The 16,371-nt window shown below is 52.0% G+C and overlaps 1 protein-coding gene across 1 annotated transcript; it reads right to left on the reverse strand.

Annotated features, from left to right (window-relative positions):
- Nucleotides 1-40: 40 nt before the first annotated feature.
- On the reverse strand, nt 41-15,448 carry LOC112123061 (alpha-2-macroglobulin-like protein 1; the record flags this gene model as incomplete). The annotated part of the gene is made up of 4 exons (XM_026662100.2): nt 15,308-15,448; nt 15,032-15,146; nt 13,977-14,086; nt 41-205 (listed from the first exon to the last, which is right to left on the reverse strand). Coding segments are annotated over exons 1-4 (531 nt in total), but the record flags the coding sequence as incomplete, so codon positions are not given.
- Between the last annotated feature and the right edge of the window lie 923 nt (nt 15,449-16,371).

The following is a 16,371-nucleotide window of genomic DNA, read 5'->3' on the forward strand; positions in this document are numbered from 1 at the left end:
GTGCAGGGGCCCCACTGGGGCTCGGAGGCCCGTCACTTACCCTTAGATTGACCCACCCGGTCCAGCCAGAGGTGTCCAGCTCGAAGGAGGCTCTGCCAGACTCGTCGGTCAGAAAGGTCTGGTTCTTATTCTTATCTCCATAGCTAACAAAGAGCTGCAGCTTCTCATTCTTCAGCACAGAGCCATCTTCCGTCTCCAGGAGCATCTGAGCCGGGAGAGAAATGGGGAGACGCACAACTCAAGGGAGCAGACTCCTGGGAGAGTGTTGCCCACTAGGTACTAAAGAGCTCGCTGGGAGCAGAAAGGGACAATGCAATCCAGCCCTGAGATGCACTGGGAAAGCCCAGGGCTGGGATGGGGTGTTGTGGTGAGGACTGAGGGGCATTAGCAGATCTGGGAAGAAGTTGGGGCAAGACTGGAATAGCTGGGGGTGCTGGGGTGAGCACTGAGGAGTGACAGGTTGTCTGACCCCTTGACTGAGCCCTCCCTTGGGATGTGGGACACTGCAGTCTAGCCGCCCCCAGGCCCTGAAACCAGGGCCTCAGATCTCCCAGCCCCATTGCTTTGCTTACACACATTCCCTCTGAGTCCCATCTGGGCTGTGGCCACACTGGGCTTTAAGATTAACCCCTTAGGGATAATGTGGTAGGCAAGCAAGGAACTCAGGGTTAACTAAAAAGAACAGGAGTACTTGTGGCACCTTAGAGACTAACAAATTTATTAGAGCATAAGCTTTCGTCGGCTACAACCCACTTCTTCGGTTAACTAAGGAATTTCTAAACCACAGTCACTTAGACAGCTCAAGAATTACAGATCTTTGCCAGAGAACAAATGTCCTGATGAGCACCTTTCTCTAGTCTGATCTCACCCTGCCTCTGACTCTGGGGTTTGTCAACAGTTCAGGCTGGGCAGAATCCCTCCCGCCTTGTCTGTCTCCAGCCAGTCCTTCTGGCATGTGGTGATGGTCGGCACGGCTGCACAGAGCAGCGCCCCTTCTTAAGTAGAGCCTCTCTGGACCCTTCTGCCATGTGCTCAGCTGGAAAACTCCTTCCCCCTCCCCCAGACGTGTTCACCCCACCTGCGGGCCCTTGTGTAGAAATAACATTGTTCTGCGGGGGTGGGCCAGTGTAGTAGTAGGATTTTATGTTTGTATTTTATATAATTTAGAATGAAGGATAAAGAATAATAATGTAGCATGTATTAAATATATTGGTGTATGATTTGCCAGCCACCCTTTTTGAATAGCAGAAAGGAATGGCCTAATGGGCTATTGGTAGAGATACATCAGCCAGAATCTGTGTCTGTGCTGATTTCAAGGCAGTGACAGACTTTTGCGGGTCACCAATTTGTTGTAGGTTTAGCATTTTAAAATAAGTAAAAGAATGCGGTGATTGTTTTTCTTTTGCATTTCAATTTGATGTTCCTGTTCAAAATGTTCTGTGAAATTAATTCTGTTTTGCGAGTGAATGAGGAATGTGCGTGTTAAGAGAAAAGCGTGAAGGCCATCGCTGAGCCAGATGTACAGGGAGGAACCGGAGACAGACGCAAGGGCGCCAGGAGGCTGCAACACGCCCCTGTTGAAATGGGCAGATTGACGACTCTAAAGATGAGACAGGCACCTATCACTGGGGACAAGATAGCTGTGATAAAGAATGAGAAGGACAATTTAAGAAAACAAGCACTCATCAAACAACAATTGATTACAGCATGACGGTGCAAAACTCATTGGTCCCAATGCAGAAAAATCACTATATAAACAGGGTGCCTTGCCATGAAACTTTGGGTTCGTCCTGCCAAGACTTCCCCGGAGCATCATGTCGCGAACAACAGAAGCCGGCTCCTCCCTACCTGTGATCAACCTAGCTGGCCACTAGGTTGATGCGGACTCTGGACTGGTAACTATAACATCGACTGGCGGGACAGTGTGTGTGTGTGGTGTGATTGAATGCATATGCTAATTGTATATCTTCAATAAACACAGCGTATTTCCTTTTCCCCTGAAAAAGATCCTGTGTGCTTTTTATAAGCATAACACCAGTAGTTGAGAGACAATCAAAACTGATGGCACTAGATTGCCATCTTGAGAGCTTCTCCATGATAGTCCTTCAACAAAGTGTCACGCACCTTTTCTAGGCTGGGCACCTGTCGAGAATACAATATGATAATCTGCCTTGGGTAAATTTAGGCATGTCACAGCACATAATACAATGGGAAGGTACTTACCTGTTAGTAACTAGAGTTCTTTGAGATGTAGTGTCTATATGTGCTCCACTTCTGGTCTGCGTATGCCCCATGCACCGGAGATCTGAATGCATTAGCCACCAGTGTCCATTGGTTGTGCCTGCACCCTGCATGCCTCCCTTGGGAGCTGGGATCTAAGATATAACTAGTAAGCTGTGGTGAACTGATCCTTTGGGAGCAGCAGGCCTGGTAATTCTGTGAGTGCCCAGAGGAGAAGGGGCCGGACACTACAGGGAACGCTCCGAGGACCGGGGGCTATTACTCCCAGATCCTTTCCAGCAGCACTATCACCTGGCCAGGTGTTCCTCATTTTGTAATTGTTCATTTGATTTCTCCTTCCTAAGTGACATCTTCATCATGTGAGCCCATGGGAAGGAGACCCTTGAAGAATTCCACCCGGATTTCAACAATTTCCACCCCATCATCAACCTCAGCCTGGACCAGGCCACACAAGAGATCCACTTCCTGGACACTAAAGTGCAAATAAGTGATGGTCACATAAACACCCCCCTATACCGGAAACCTACTGACCGCTATACTTACCTACATGCAGAGGTGAAAGTGGGCCGGTAGGGGCCGGTATGGAGGACCGGTAAGAAAAGTGCAGGAGCGTACCAGCAAGAAAATGGAGCATTCTCTCCCTCTCTGACTCCTCCTCCTGGCTCCAGCAATACTGAGGGTCCGGGGGCCCGGCTCCACCAATGTTTGGGGCCCGGTCTCCCCCCTGGCACCACCTGCTGCCCCCCCCCGCGCCTCCCCTGAGTATGGGCTGGCCCCCCTTTGCTGCCCCCATGCACCTCCCTGGATCCAGCTGTGTCTCTCCCCTGCAGCTCCATGCTGCCTGCCTGCATTAACTGCGGCCGCAGGGTCCTAGTGCCCCCCTCCACTACTGCCAGGGCAGGCTGCCCTTCCCCCTCAGATCCTTTCATTTTCAGGTGGGACCCTCCACCAGTACAGCCGCCCCCCCTGCCCGCAGTCACTGCTCTTGCCCCATGCTGGGCAAGGGGCAGCACCATCCCCCACCCCCAGTGAGGCTACAGTGAGGGGCAGCAGCAGGGGAGGAGGCGCACATGTGATAGCAGCCCCCCCGGCATGGCACCCACCACAGGGGAGGCGAGGGGGATTCCTGGACCTGAAAGGGGCCCTAGAAGCACGTGCAGTGACAGTGGGGGGGTGAGTGTGCTGCCGGGGGGAAGAAGGGGGTCCCTACCCCAGAGCTCACTGCTGCCGGCAGGGAGAGGGCTGGGGAAGAGTCCTCCTTTCTGGCTCCAGTCCCAGGGCAGCCTGCCTGCACCCCAAACTCATTCCCAGCCCTGCCCCACCCCAGAGCCCACACCCCCAGCCGGAGCCCTCATCCCCCTGCACTCCAACCCTCTGTCCTAGCCCTGAGCCTCTCCAACACCCCAAACCCCTCATCTCCAGCCACACCCCAAATCCACCCCCAGCCTCACCCCACAGCCCTCACACCTGCACCCCCTCCCTCCGCACCCCCTCCCATCCCCAAATTCCCTCCCAGAGCCTGCACCCTGCACCCCTCCTGCACCCCAGTCCCCTGCCCCAGGCCAGGGCCTGCATCCCAGACATCCTCCCCCACCCAAACTCCCTCCCAGAGCCTTGGGCAGGTCGGGGGTGGAGTTTGGGGGGGGCAGAGTTTGGGCAGGGGCAGGTTCTGGGCACCACCAAAATTTCTACAAACCTGCCGCCCCTGCCGGCAAGAGCTGGTGTACCATACTGGGGTGGACCGGCTTCCTGAGGCAGCAATTTAAAGGGCTGGAGCCCAGGGCCCTTTAAATTGCCGCCAGAGCCCCACTGCTGGAGCCCTGGGGTAGCAGCGGCGGGGCTCGGGTGGCTATTGAAAGGGTTCGGGGCTCCCGCTGCCTCTACCACCCCAGGCCCTTTAAATAGCCACCGGAGCCCTGCCGCCACTACCCCAGGGCTCTAGCAGCAGGGCTCCGGAGACGATTTAAAGGGCCCTGGAGGGCAGTGGCAGTCGGAACCCCGGGCCCTGCTGCTGGAGCCCTGGGGCTCCATCAGCAATTTAAAGGGCCCGGGGCTCTGCTGCGGTAGCAGCAGCTAGAGCCCCAGGCCCTTTAAATTGCCCCCTTTAAATCGCCCCCAAACCCCAGGGTTCCCAGTCACCTCTGCAGCTGGGAGCTCAGGGGGTGATTTAAAGGGCTTGGGGCTCCCAGCTGCTGCTACCACAGCCCTAGCCCTGGGCCCTTTAAATCCTGATTTAAAGGGCCTGGGGATTTAAAGGCCCCGCCTCTTCCGGTGGAGGCCACGCCCCTCCACAGGACTCCGGAGTACCGGCAAGTCCTTTAAGTTACTTTTACCCCTGCCTACATGCCTCCAGCTTCCATCCAGGACACATCACACGATCCATTGTCTACAGCCAAGCCCTAAGATACAACTGAATTTGCTCCAATCCCTCATAGAGATACAAACACATACAAGATCTTTATCAAGCATTCTTAAAACTACAATACCCACCTGGGGAAGTGAGGAAACAGATTGACAGAGTGAGACAGGTACCCAGAAGTCACCTACTACAGGACAGGCCCAACAAGGACAATAACAGAACACCACTGGCCATCACGTACAGCCCCCAGCTAAAACCTCTCCAGGGCATCATCAATGATCTACAACCTATCCTGGAAAACGATCCCTCACTCTCACAGACCTTGGGAGGCAGGCCAGTCCTCACTTACAGACAGCCCCCCAACCTGAAACAAATACTCACCAGCAACTACGCACCACACCACAGAAACACTAACCCAGGAACCAATCCCTGTAGCAATACAGCACCCTTGGGGTAAGTGACTGTCTGTAGTCTGTAGTGTGTGTTTGTTTGTGTTTGGGGGTTACTTGCTGTGTGCTGAGCTTGTGTTTGTCAGTCTGTTTGTTTGTTTGGTTGTTTGAAGGACCGTGTGCTGTGGCTGGCAGTTGGAAGCTGTGAGCTTCAAAGGAAGGTCTGAAGGCTAGAAGCCTCTGGTAAGTGGCTGAGCCTTAAACAGTGGGCGGGGCATTCACATAGGCCAGGGCTTTATAACGCAGTGCACAAGCGACCAGGGGCTGCTAACAGGGAGTTTCGCAAGGCAGTTTGGAAGGGGAGTGGGAGAGGAGCGGGGGTCTCTTTATTCCCCTTAAAACCTATAAACCAAACTACATTCAAAACCTTTTGCTTAAACAACCCTTTCATTAACTAGGAGACAATGCAGGCAGAAGCCCAGCTGCAGAGTGGGGGCTATCCAGTTTATTGCACTGAGTGCAGCATGTATGATTACCTGCCCTGTGGGTGGGTGGCGTATGTGTGCATTTGGTGCAAGGAGCTCCTGGACCTCAGAGACCACGTACGGACTTTGGAGGCCAGGGTAGCGGAACTGGAGGAGCTAAGGGAGGCAGAGAGGTATGTTGATGAGGCTTTCCGGGACACTGTAGAATTGTCCCACCTCCGGTCAGACAGCCCCTGTGCTGTTGAGGAGGATGAAAGGCCCAGGGAAGCAGAGCAGTCAACGGGAGCAGAGGGAAACCTTCCCATAGTTGGGACCCTCCTTCCAGATGGTGCTGGGGTTGCCTCTCGCACTGAGGTTGCCTCTCCGGTGGAGGGAACTCCAGTTGCTAGGAAAAGGTGTTAGTAATGGGAGATTCAATCATTAGAAACGTAGATAGCTGGGTTTGTGATGACCGGGAGAACCGTATGGTGACTTGCCTGCCTGGTGCGAAGGTTGCGGATCTCTCGAGGCATCTAGACAGACTTATGTGTAGTGCTGGGGAGGAGCCGGTGGTCGTGGTACATGTAGGTACCAATGACATAGGGAAGGGTAGGAGAGATGTCTTGGAGGCCAAATTTAGGCTGCTAGGGAAGAGACTGAAATCCAGGACCTCTATGGTGGCATTCTCAGAAATGCTCCCAGTTCCACGCACAGGGCCAGGTAGGCAGGCAGAGCTTCAGAGTCTCAATGCGAGGATGAGACGATGGTGTAGAGAGGAGGGGTTTACATTCATTAGGAACTGGGGAAACTTTTGGGATGGGGGGAGCCTATACAGGAGAGATGGGCTCCACCTAAACCAAAGTGGAACCAGACTGCTGGCACTAAACATTAAAAAGGTTGTAGGGCAGTTTTTAAACTAGGAGATGGGGGAAAGCCGACTGCTGCAGAGGAGCATGTGGATCGGACAGAGACTTCTCTTAGGGGAGAGTCTAATGATAGAGAATCTCCAGGTTATAGTCAGGAGCAGAGGGTGGAGGAGGATAATGTAAGGGCCAGATCAGATGATAAACATTCACATAAAGAATCGGACACATCAGAAAAGGGCAGACAAATAAACAGTGACAAGTTTTTAAAGTGCTTGTACACAAATGCTAGAAGTCTAAATAATAAGATGGGTGAACTAGAGTGCCTCGTGATAAAGGAGGATATTGATATAATAGGCATCACAGAAACCTGGTGGACTGAGAGCAATCAATGGGACACAATCATTCCAGGGTACAAAATATATCGGAAGGACAGAACAGGTCGTGCGGGATCTATTATAGACCACCTGACCAGGACAGTGATAGTGATGATGAAATGCTAAGGGAAATCAAAATTAAGAACTCAATAATAGTGGGGGATTTCAATTATCCCATTTTGACTGGGGACATTTCACTTCAGGACGAAATGCAGAGATAAAATTTCTCAACCTCCACTGGCCATCACCTACAGTGCTCAGCTTAAACCTCTCCAACGCATCATCAGTGATCTACAACCCATCCTGGACAATGATCCCTCACTTTCACAGACCTTGTGAGGCAGGCCAGTCCTCGCCCACAGACAACCCACCAACCTTAAGCATATTCTTACCAGCAACCATGCACCGCACCATAACAACTCTAACTCAGGAACCAACCCATGCAACAAACCTCGATGCCAACTCTGCCCACATATCTACACCAGCAACACCATCACAGGACCTAACCAGATCAGCTACAACATCACCGGCTCATTCACCTGCACGTCCACCAATGTTATATATGCCATCATGTGGCAGCAATGGCCCTCTGCTATGTACATTGGCCAAACTGGACAGTCACTATGCAAGAGGATAAATGGACACAAGTCAGATATCAGGAATGGCAATATACAAAAACCTGTAGGAGAACACTTCAACCTCCCTGGCCACACAATAGCAGATGTAAAGGTAGCCCTCTTACAGCAAAAAAACTTAAGGACCAGACTCCAAAGAGAAACTGCTGAGCTCCAGTTCATTTGCAAATTTGGCACCATCATATCAGGATTAAACAAAGACTGTGAATGGCTATCCAACTACAGAAGCAGTTTCTCCTCCCTTGGTGTTCCCACCTCAACTGGTAGCAGAGCACCTCACCCTCCCTGACTGAACTAACCTCGTTATCTCCATACTGATTTATACCTGCCTCTGGAAATTTCCATTACTTGCGTCTGATGAAGTGGGCATTCACCCACGAAAGCTTATGCTCCAATACTTCTGTTAGTCTTAAAGGTGCCACAGGACCCTCTGTTGCTTTTTACTAGTTAAGAATGAAATTGTCAGACACATAGAAAAACATAAACTGTTGAGCAATAGTCAACATGGTTTCTGTAAAGGGAAATCGTGTCTTACTAATCTATTAGAGTTCTTTGAAGGGGTCAACAAACATGTGGACAAGGGGGATCCAGCGGACATAGTCTACTTAGATTTCCAGAAAGCCTTTGACAAGGTCCCTCACCAAAGGCTCTTACGTAAATTAAGTTGTCAAGGGATAAAAGGGAAGGTCCTTTCATGGATTGAGAACTGGTTTAAAGACTGGGAACAAAGGGTAGGAATTAATGGTAAATTCTCAGAATGGAGAGGGGTAACTAGTGGTGTTCCCCAAGGGTCAGTCCTCGGACCAATCCTATTCAACTTATTTATAAATGATCTGGAGAAAGGGGTAAACAGTGAGGTGGCAAAGTTTGCAGATGATACTAAACTGCTCAAGATAGTTAAGACCAAAGCAGACTGTGATGAACTTCAAAAAGATCTCACAAAACTAAGTGATTGGGCAACAAAATGGCAAATGAAATTTAATGTGGATAAATGTAAAGTAATGCACATTGGAAAAAATAACCCCAACTGTACATACAATATGATGGGGGCTAATTTAGCTATAATAAGTCAGGAAAAAGATCTTGGAGTCATCGTGGATAGTTCTCTGAAGATGTCCGAGCAGTGTGCAGAGGCGGTCAAAAAAGCAAACAGGATGTTAGGGATCATTAAAAAGGAGATAGAGAATAAGACTGAGAATATATTATTGCCCTTATATAAATCGATGGTACGCCCACATCTCGAATACTGCGTACAGATGTGGTCTCCTCATCTAAAAAAAGATATACTGGCACTAGAAAAGGTTCAGAAAAGGGCAACTAAAATGATTAGGGGTTTGGAACGGGTCCCATATGAGGAGAGATTAAAGAGGCTAGGACTCTTCAGCTTGGAAAAGAGGAGACTAAGGGGGGATATGATAGGGGTATATAAAATCATGAGTGATGTAGAGAAAGTGGATAAGGAAAAGTTCTTTACTTATTCCTGTAAGCAGAGTCAGGATGAGCTCTACCCTGACATCTGGTGGTGAATTATGGCGAGTGTGGAAAAGAACTCCAGGGGCTGATCTTGTTTGCATAGGCACACCCACCCGCCTGGCATGAGACAACAGCAACTGATAGTGGTTACTTTGGATGGGGTGGAATCCCCAGTTTCTCTGTTATTGGGGCAGGAGCAATAAAGTGTTGTTACCCTGATTATGTGAATCAAGGACGATGAAACTGTTTTATGACAGAGGATCTCACCATCACCTAAGTAGCACTTGCTAGACAAGGGACATGGGTTCCACAACCCAGTGACTTGAGAGAGGATGGGGATGGGTGTTTGTACCTGATGGTATGGGCCCCCTTTTGAGAGCTGGAAACACCAATTGCACCACCTTTCTTTCTCCACTGTTGAATGTCAGCGGTAGCTTTGATTCCATTAGGAGTCTAGTTACAGGCTGCTGAGCTGAATTCACTTTGGGCTAATGGTGCACCAGCACTGGGGCTCCCCTACTATGAGCTGAAATCATAAAAGAGCTAAAGTTAATAAGAGCTGAGATCACTGAGTGCTGTGTTAACTAGTGGGGGAGCCTGAAGCTATATTGCTAAGCGGCTGGCGGAGCAGTTTGCGGAGACGGCTGGAGGAGCAGCATGGAGCCTTGTGGGGATGGTTGAAGTGGCCCAAGGAATGGCAAGCGGAGCTGTTTGCGGGGACGGCTGGAGTGGCTCACAGGTCGGGGAGCGGAGCAGCTCGTAGAGCAGAGTCCCCCAGGTTGTGGGACAGCAGGAAGTGGACTGGCTCGTGGTGAAGGCTGCGGCGGAACCCCACGGAGAGACAGCCGGTCGGCCTCAGATCACGTAAGGTGCCCCTTAACACCCTGTGTGCCCCCCCTTTACTCTGGGGCTGCACTGACCAGGGACAGAGACTTTGGGGGTTGTTGGACTTTGGGTGGTTGCTGGACCCAAGAGACTTTGGGGGTGTTGGACTTTGGGGACTCTGGGTGATTTTTGGGTTGCTGGATTCAAGAACCAAAGGGAAAGGACACGGTCCAATTTGCTGGGGTGGGTCTTTTGCTCATGGTTTGTGTTAGGAATCCTGTTTGTGGTGTTTTTTCCAATTTAATGCTGATGTCGTTTACCTCATGTTATTAAACATTTTCTGCTACACTCAGACTCCGTGCTTGCGAGAGGGGAAGTATTGCCTCTTAGAGGCACCCAGGGGGTGGTATGTAATTGTCCCAGGTCATTGGGTGGGGGGCTCGAGCCGGTTTTGCATTGCGTTATTGAAACGGAACCCCCTAGATACAGAACGCGGCCCTTGTTGCTGCCAACTTAGATGGGCAGAAGGGTTACATTCCCATAATACAAGAACTAGGGGTCACCAAATGAAATTAATAGGCAGCAGGTTTAAAACAAATACAAGGAAGTTCTTCTTCACGCAGCGCACAGTCAACTTGTGGAACTCCTTACCTGAGGAGGTTGTGAAGGCTAGGACTATAACAGCGTTTAAAAGAGAACTGGATAAATTCATGGTGGTTCAGTCCATTAATGGCTATTAGCCAGGATGGGTAAGGAATGGTGTCCCTAGCCTCTGTTTATCAGAGGATGGAGATGGATGGCAGGAGAGAGATCACTTGATCATTGCCTGTTGGTCCACTCCCTCTGGGGCACCTGGCATTGGCCACTGTCGGTAGACAGGATACTGGGCTAGATGGACCTTTGGTCTGACCCGGTACGGCCGTTCTTATGTTCTTATGTTCTTATGCCTACTCTGTTCTCATATCTACTCTAGCGACACCATCAGAGGATCCAACCACATCAGCCACACCATCAAGGGCTCATTCATCTGCACATCTACTAATATGATATATGCCATCATGTGCCAGCAATGCCCCTCTGCCATGTATATTGGCCAAACGGGACAGTCCCTATGTAAAAGAATAAATGGACACAAAACAAAAGCCAGTAGGAGAATAGTTCAATCTCCCTGGATATTCTGTAAGAGTATCCATACTTCAACAAACTTCAAAAAAAGACTTCAAAGAGAAACTGCAGAGCTACAATTCATTTGCAAATTTAACACCATTAATTCGGGCTTGAATAGGGACTGGGAGTGGCTGGCTCACTACAAAAGCAACTTTTCCTCTCTTGGTATTGACACCTCCTCCTCAATTATTGGGAGTGGACCATATCCACCCTGATTGAATTGGCCCTGACAACACTGCTTCTCCACTTGTAAGGCAACTCCCTTCTCTTCATGTGTCAGTATAATAATGCCTGCATCTGTCATTTTCACTCCACGCATCTGAAGAAGTGGGTTTATTACCCATGAAAGCTTATGCCCAAATAAATCTGTTAGTTGTTAAGGTGCCATCGGACTCCTCGTTGTTTTCCTAAGTGTAGTTCCTCACACTGGTCTTTAATTAATTTCATCTTGTTGATTTTAAACCAATTCTTTCATTTGTCAAAGTCGTTATGAATTCTAATCCTGTCCTCCAAAGTGCTAGGAACCCCTCTCTGCGTGGTGTCATCCACACATTTTAGAAGCACACTCTCCATTCCATTATCCAAGTCTTTAATGACAATACTGAGTGGTACCGGACCCTGGACTGACCCCTGTGGGACCCCACTAGACACGTCTTCCCAGAGTGCAGCAAACTATTGATAACTATCCCCTGGGTATGGGGTTTTCAACCAGTTGTGCACCAGCCTTGCAGTAATTTCATTTAGACCAGTGATTTTCAGCCAGGGGGCCAGGGCCTCCTGGGGGCCGTGAGCAGGTTTCAGGGGGTCCACCAAGCAGGGCCAGTGTGAGACATGCTGGGGCCCAGGGCAGAGGGCTGAAGCCCCACCACATGGGGAAACTGCCCTGCTTGCTACTCCCTTAACGCCAGCCCTGGCTTTTATATGCAGAAAACCAGTTGCTGTGGCACAGGTGGGCTGTGGAGTTTTTACACGATGTTGGGGGTGGGTGGGGCTCAGAAAGGAAAAGGTTGAGACCCCGACGTAGACCACGTTTCCCTAGTTTGCTTATGAGGATGTCAAAGGCCTTACTACAAACAGGATATATCGAGTCTACTGCTTCCCCCCACCCACTAGGCCAGTAACCCTGACTGCTAGACGTGGCTTTTCTTACTGGGGCCTTTAAAATCTCCCCTATTGCGCCTCAAGGAGCCAACAAAGGGCGTCTGGGAGTTCAGAAACGGTTCAATCGCCTGGTGCTGTGCCTGTCGGTGCGGGACGCGAAACGAGATCCAGCACGGTCAGCAGCGGCGCGGAAGGACCCGTGCGATGGATGCTGAGTGCAGGAAATGGGACGTCCGTGCCACAGGTGCGGGTAGCAGAAGCACTGAGGAGAGCGGCACCTGGTGCAACGAAGGCGAGAGCTCCGGGCGTGATGCGTCGGTGCGGCAAACAGTGGTGCCGAAAGCACCCGCAGCAGCACCAGCAGCAATGACTGTGCCGCAAGCAGTGGTGCTGAGAGGCCACCACCAAGTGAAATCCTCTCTGGGCGCCAAGGGATGAGCCAGCAGCTGAACCAAGGACTCAGGACTCCTTCTCTCTGGGCGCCAGAGGGACCAGGGATTGGCCTCGAGCTGCCCTTAAGTGACACAGAAAGAGGTGACGTAGCAGGCACCTGAGGAGGAGATCTACTCCCGTGCTCCTTGGCAGGATGGCGTCCATCACACTCGAGGTCACTAACCGGGGCAGGCACAGCCTTAGAGGCGGAAGAGATGGCTGTCAGGGTACTTTTTACCCAAGGGTGATCGGTCCTAGGAGGATCCTGCATCTCTTCAGGGACTGAGCCTGGCCTCCTAGACTTCTCCAGGAGAAATCCCTTCAGTCTAGTCTCCCTGGATTTCACAGCCCGATTGGGGAGGGTTCTGAAGTCCCTGCACTGCTCTCTAGTGTGTGTCTGTGAACCCAGACAATACAGGCACTTAGAGTGTCTGTCGTTCCGGGCATGGCAGACCCACATGAGGGGCATAATTTTAATCCTGGGGACTAAACCCCCCCGTATGTGGAGAAGACATCAACTGCTCACCTCAGATCCCTACTCTCCCCCCTGTACCAGGATTCGTAGACTCCAAGGCCAGAAGGGACCATTGTGATCATCCAGTCTGACCTCCTGCATAGCACAGGCCAGAGACCTACCCCAAAATAATGCCCAGAGCCGACATGTTAGAAGAACATCCCGTCTTCATTTACACATTGTCAGGGATGGAGAATCCACCACGAACCTCGGTAAAGTGTTTAAAATTTACACCTTATTTCCAGTTTCAATTTGTCTAGCTTCAACTTCCAGCCGTTGGATCGTGTTCGACCTTTCTCTGCTAGACTGGATATTTGTTCCCCGATATTCACAAATTGTAATCAAGTCACCCTTTAACCTTCTCTTTCTTAAGCTAAATGGACTGAGCTGTTTGAGTCTATCACTATAAGGCATCTTGTCTAATCCTTTCACCAGTCTTGGGGCTCTTCTCTGAACCCTCTTCAATTTATCAATATCCTTGTTGAATTGTGGGCACCAGAACTGGACACGGGGTTCCAGCATCAGTTGCACCCCTGCCAAATACAGAGTAGCCGACTCGAGAATCCCCAGTTTATACATCCCCGACTCACATTAGCGCTTTTGGCCACAGCGTCGCACTGGGAGCTCATGTTCAGCTGATTATCCATCATGACCCCCAAGTGTTTTCCAGAGTCCCTGCTTCCCAGGCTAGACTCCCCCACCCCGTACGTATGGCCGACATTCTTTGCTCCGAGGAGAGGGAGTCTATGACTGAAATCCGCCCTAAAACAGGAGAGTTCAGCTAAACTAACTAAGCCACTATCTCCAGTAACAATTATTAACTATCAAAAATTACTATTTACAAAACGTAAAGAGAAAAACTTCAGCAGAGCAGGAGATCGGACGCTCCTGCTGGCTCTGGCTCTCAGCCAGAGGCTGTGAGAAAGAACTGAAGGTTGGCTGGTTGCTCAACCCCCATTGTGCCCTCGGTAAGAGGGGGCTTGAGGACATGGAGAGCGCAGCTAAAGCATCCGACCTCCAGTGCATGGGGCACATGGGCACCAGAAGTGCAGCACATCCAGCAAGCAGTCAACACCAATGGAGGTTACAGTTTGGTACAGACATATCCCACTCTGTCACACCGGTAATCCCGTTACCTTGCCAGTGTAGGGCATTCCAGTCTTGTAGGTAGCGTCAGAGTCCTCAAAGGTCACCATAGGGATTTCAGACACGACGTTGCAGCTCTTGGTCACATTGAGCTCCACCCCTAGCAGGAGAGGGAGGGACGATAGGAGGAAGGTGCTGGGAGCGACACCAGAGTTCAGACTACGTCCCAGGTTTCTCTCCATAACAATCTGCACAGCCATTTCTACCCCCTCTCGCTATGGACTGGAGGGTGTGATTTGGGGGAGAATTTGGGAGGTTCGGCTGGGGTCAGAGAAGGATTTTCCTGGGGAATCTGGAAACTAGAAAATTTAGATCCACCTTCCCCTGGGGCTTAATCCCAAACCAGCCACTTGACATTTGCCAGCAGGGTCTCCTGGCTCTGCGGCCCTTTCCCCAGCACAGAGTTCCTTACTGAACGGCTCCAGAGCTGACCCCGCACACAGGCCTCTCGGCACAGGGCCTGCCCCCAGAAAGGGCCGTTTTCAGAAGTGCCCAGTGACCCGTTGCCGTTCTGGACCCGCTCTCCTCCAGCCACTTCACCATCGCTGATGCCAGCACCCGAGGTTAACGTTGTAGCCACCCCACAGTTACAGTTTTCAGCCAAACGGATGTCGGCCGCTCTGGAAATCAGGATTCTTCTGGGCTAAATGTGGAGTTATCTGGGTTCGTTGCTAAGTGATTAGCACTTGCCGTTTTGAACACTAAGCGCTAACGTCACTGAGGCCGTGACTCAGGGCCCAGCGACACAGGCTGGGCCTTCACTCCGCTCTGCCAGCTCAGTCCACAGGCAGAGGCCACTCGCGGGAGGGTATTTAGTCTTTGCGTGAACGTGCCCAGGTCTGAGCTCCTCATGAGGGATCGATCCCAGTGATGGGCTGAACCAGAACCCCAGATCCAACCCCCCAACGCTACCTCTGGGCCCATCTCTAAAGCAGCTGGGCTACGAATGACATTACCACATGGGCAAGTGAGACCCCTCTGTCCCTGGGGGTTCAGTGCTGGGGGCTGCCTGGGGGCGTGCATGTGTGCTTGATTTCAGACCCACCTGTCCCCTCCTCCACGAGAGACGCCTTGGCCTGGAGGCTCATCCTGTAGCCAGAGTGGGACAGCTTCAAAGGATCCGTCCCCACCTTTCTGGAAAAGCAGCCATTTCTCTTAGTCTGGAGGGAGAGAATCACAGCCCGTTAGCAGCAGCTCTGCACCAGGCCCTGCAGGTGTCAGCTCAGCAGGTCTCTAATCGGGCTTGGCCTGGTTAGTGCTGACCCGGGAGACACTCAAAGAAAACCTGGGGGCTGAAGTCAGCAGCAGGGGGCGCTCTCACCTTGGAGTCAGCCCTGACACCAGTACCCCAGCACAGCACTAGGGGGCGCTGTGCAGCTGGAGCTGCTGTGGGTGGGATGAGACGTAAAACAGGCCCTGGCCACTCGTGCCCATCACAGATCCCCTGGTGCTTGTCCCCCATCGTCGTGGTAACGCTGGCTAATTCCAGTTACCCCTCTAGCCCCCCAGGGACTGAGAGCATTCGGGGAGATCTGTATCTTCCATTGCCCCTGCCTAATGAGAGCTGCTGATGAGGAAGGGCGGCCCCGTAACCTGGGGCACTAGCCTAGGTCTGGAGAGACCTGGGGGCAAGTCCCTGCTCTGCCACAGGCTGCAGGCAAGTCCCTCTGAGTACGGCTCCAGCAGAAACCCCCTGCGGCCGTGAGTCTCAGAGTCCAGCCCTGCTGACCCCGCTTGTGCTGCGGGGCTAAAACCAGCAGGTCGATGGTCGGATCCAGGTGCTAGACCCGGGGAGGGGGGAGGGTCTCGGAGCCCAGGCTCCAGCCGAGCGTCTACACTGTTCCTTTAGCTCCGCAGCGCAAGCCCCAGGCAGCAGAGCTGGGCTCGGAGACGCTGCCGCAGGGTTCTTGCTGCGCAGACGGACCCTGAGCATCTCTGTGCCTCAGTCAGGGCCGGCTCCAGCATTTCTGCCGCCCCAAGCAAAAAAAAAACAAAACAAAAAAAAAGCCGCGATCGGCGGCAGCAGTTCAGCGGCAGGTCCTTCGCTCCTAGAGGGAGTGAGGGACCTGCCGCCCCTGAATTGCCGCAGGTGCCGCCCCTCTCCCTTGGCCGCCCCAAGCACCTGCTTGTTAAGCTGGTGCCTGGAGCCGGCCCTGGCCTCAGTTCCCCATCTGTACAATGGGGACAGGAGCCTGCCCCGCATCCCGGGGGCTAGGAGGATCAGTGAGGCACTGAGATATTGTGGTGAGCGGGGGGCGGGGGGTATGTAAGTCCCTAAGCCCTGCTACACAGCTGCCAGTCCCCACCCCCAGCCTGCCAGATGGGGACCCTGACGGAGCCAGGGCCTGATTCGCCTGCACTTACACCAGCTTTACACCAATGTCA

Source organism: Terrapene carolina, unplaced genomic scaffold (assembly GCF_002925995.2).
Source record: "Terrapene carolina triunguis isolate 2854851 unplaced genomic scaffold, T_m_triunguis-2.0 Scaffold22717, whole genome shotgun sequence".
NCBI lineage: Eukaryota > Metazoa > Chordata > Testudines > Emydidae > Terrapene > Terrapene triunguis.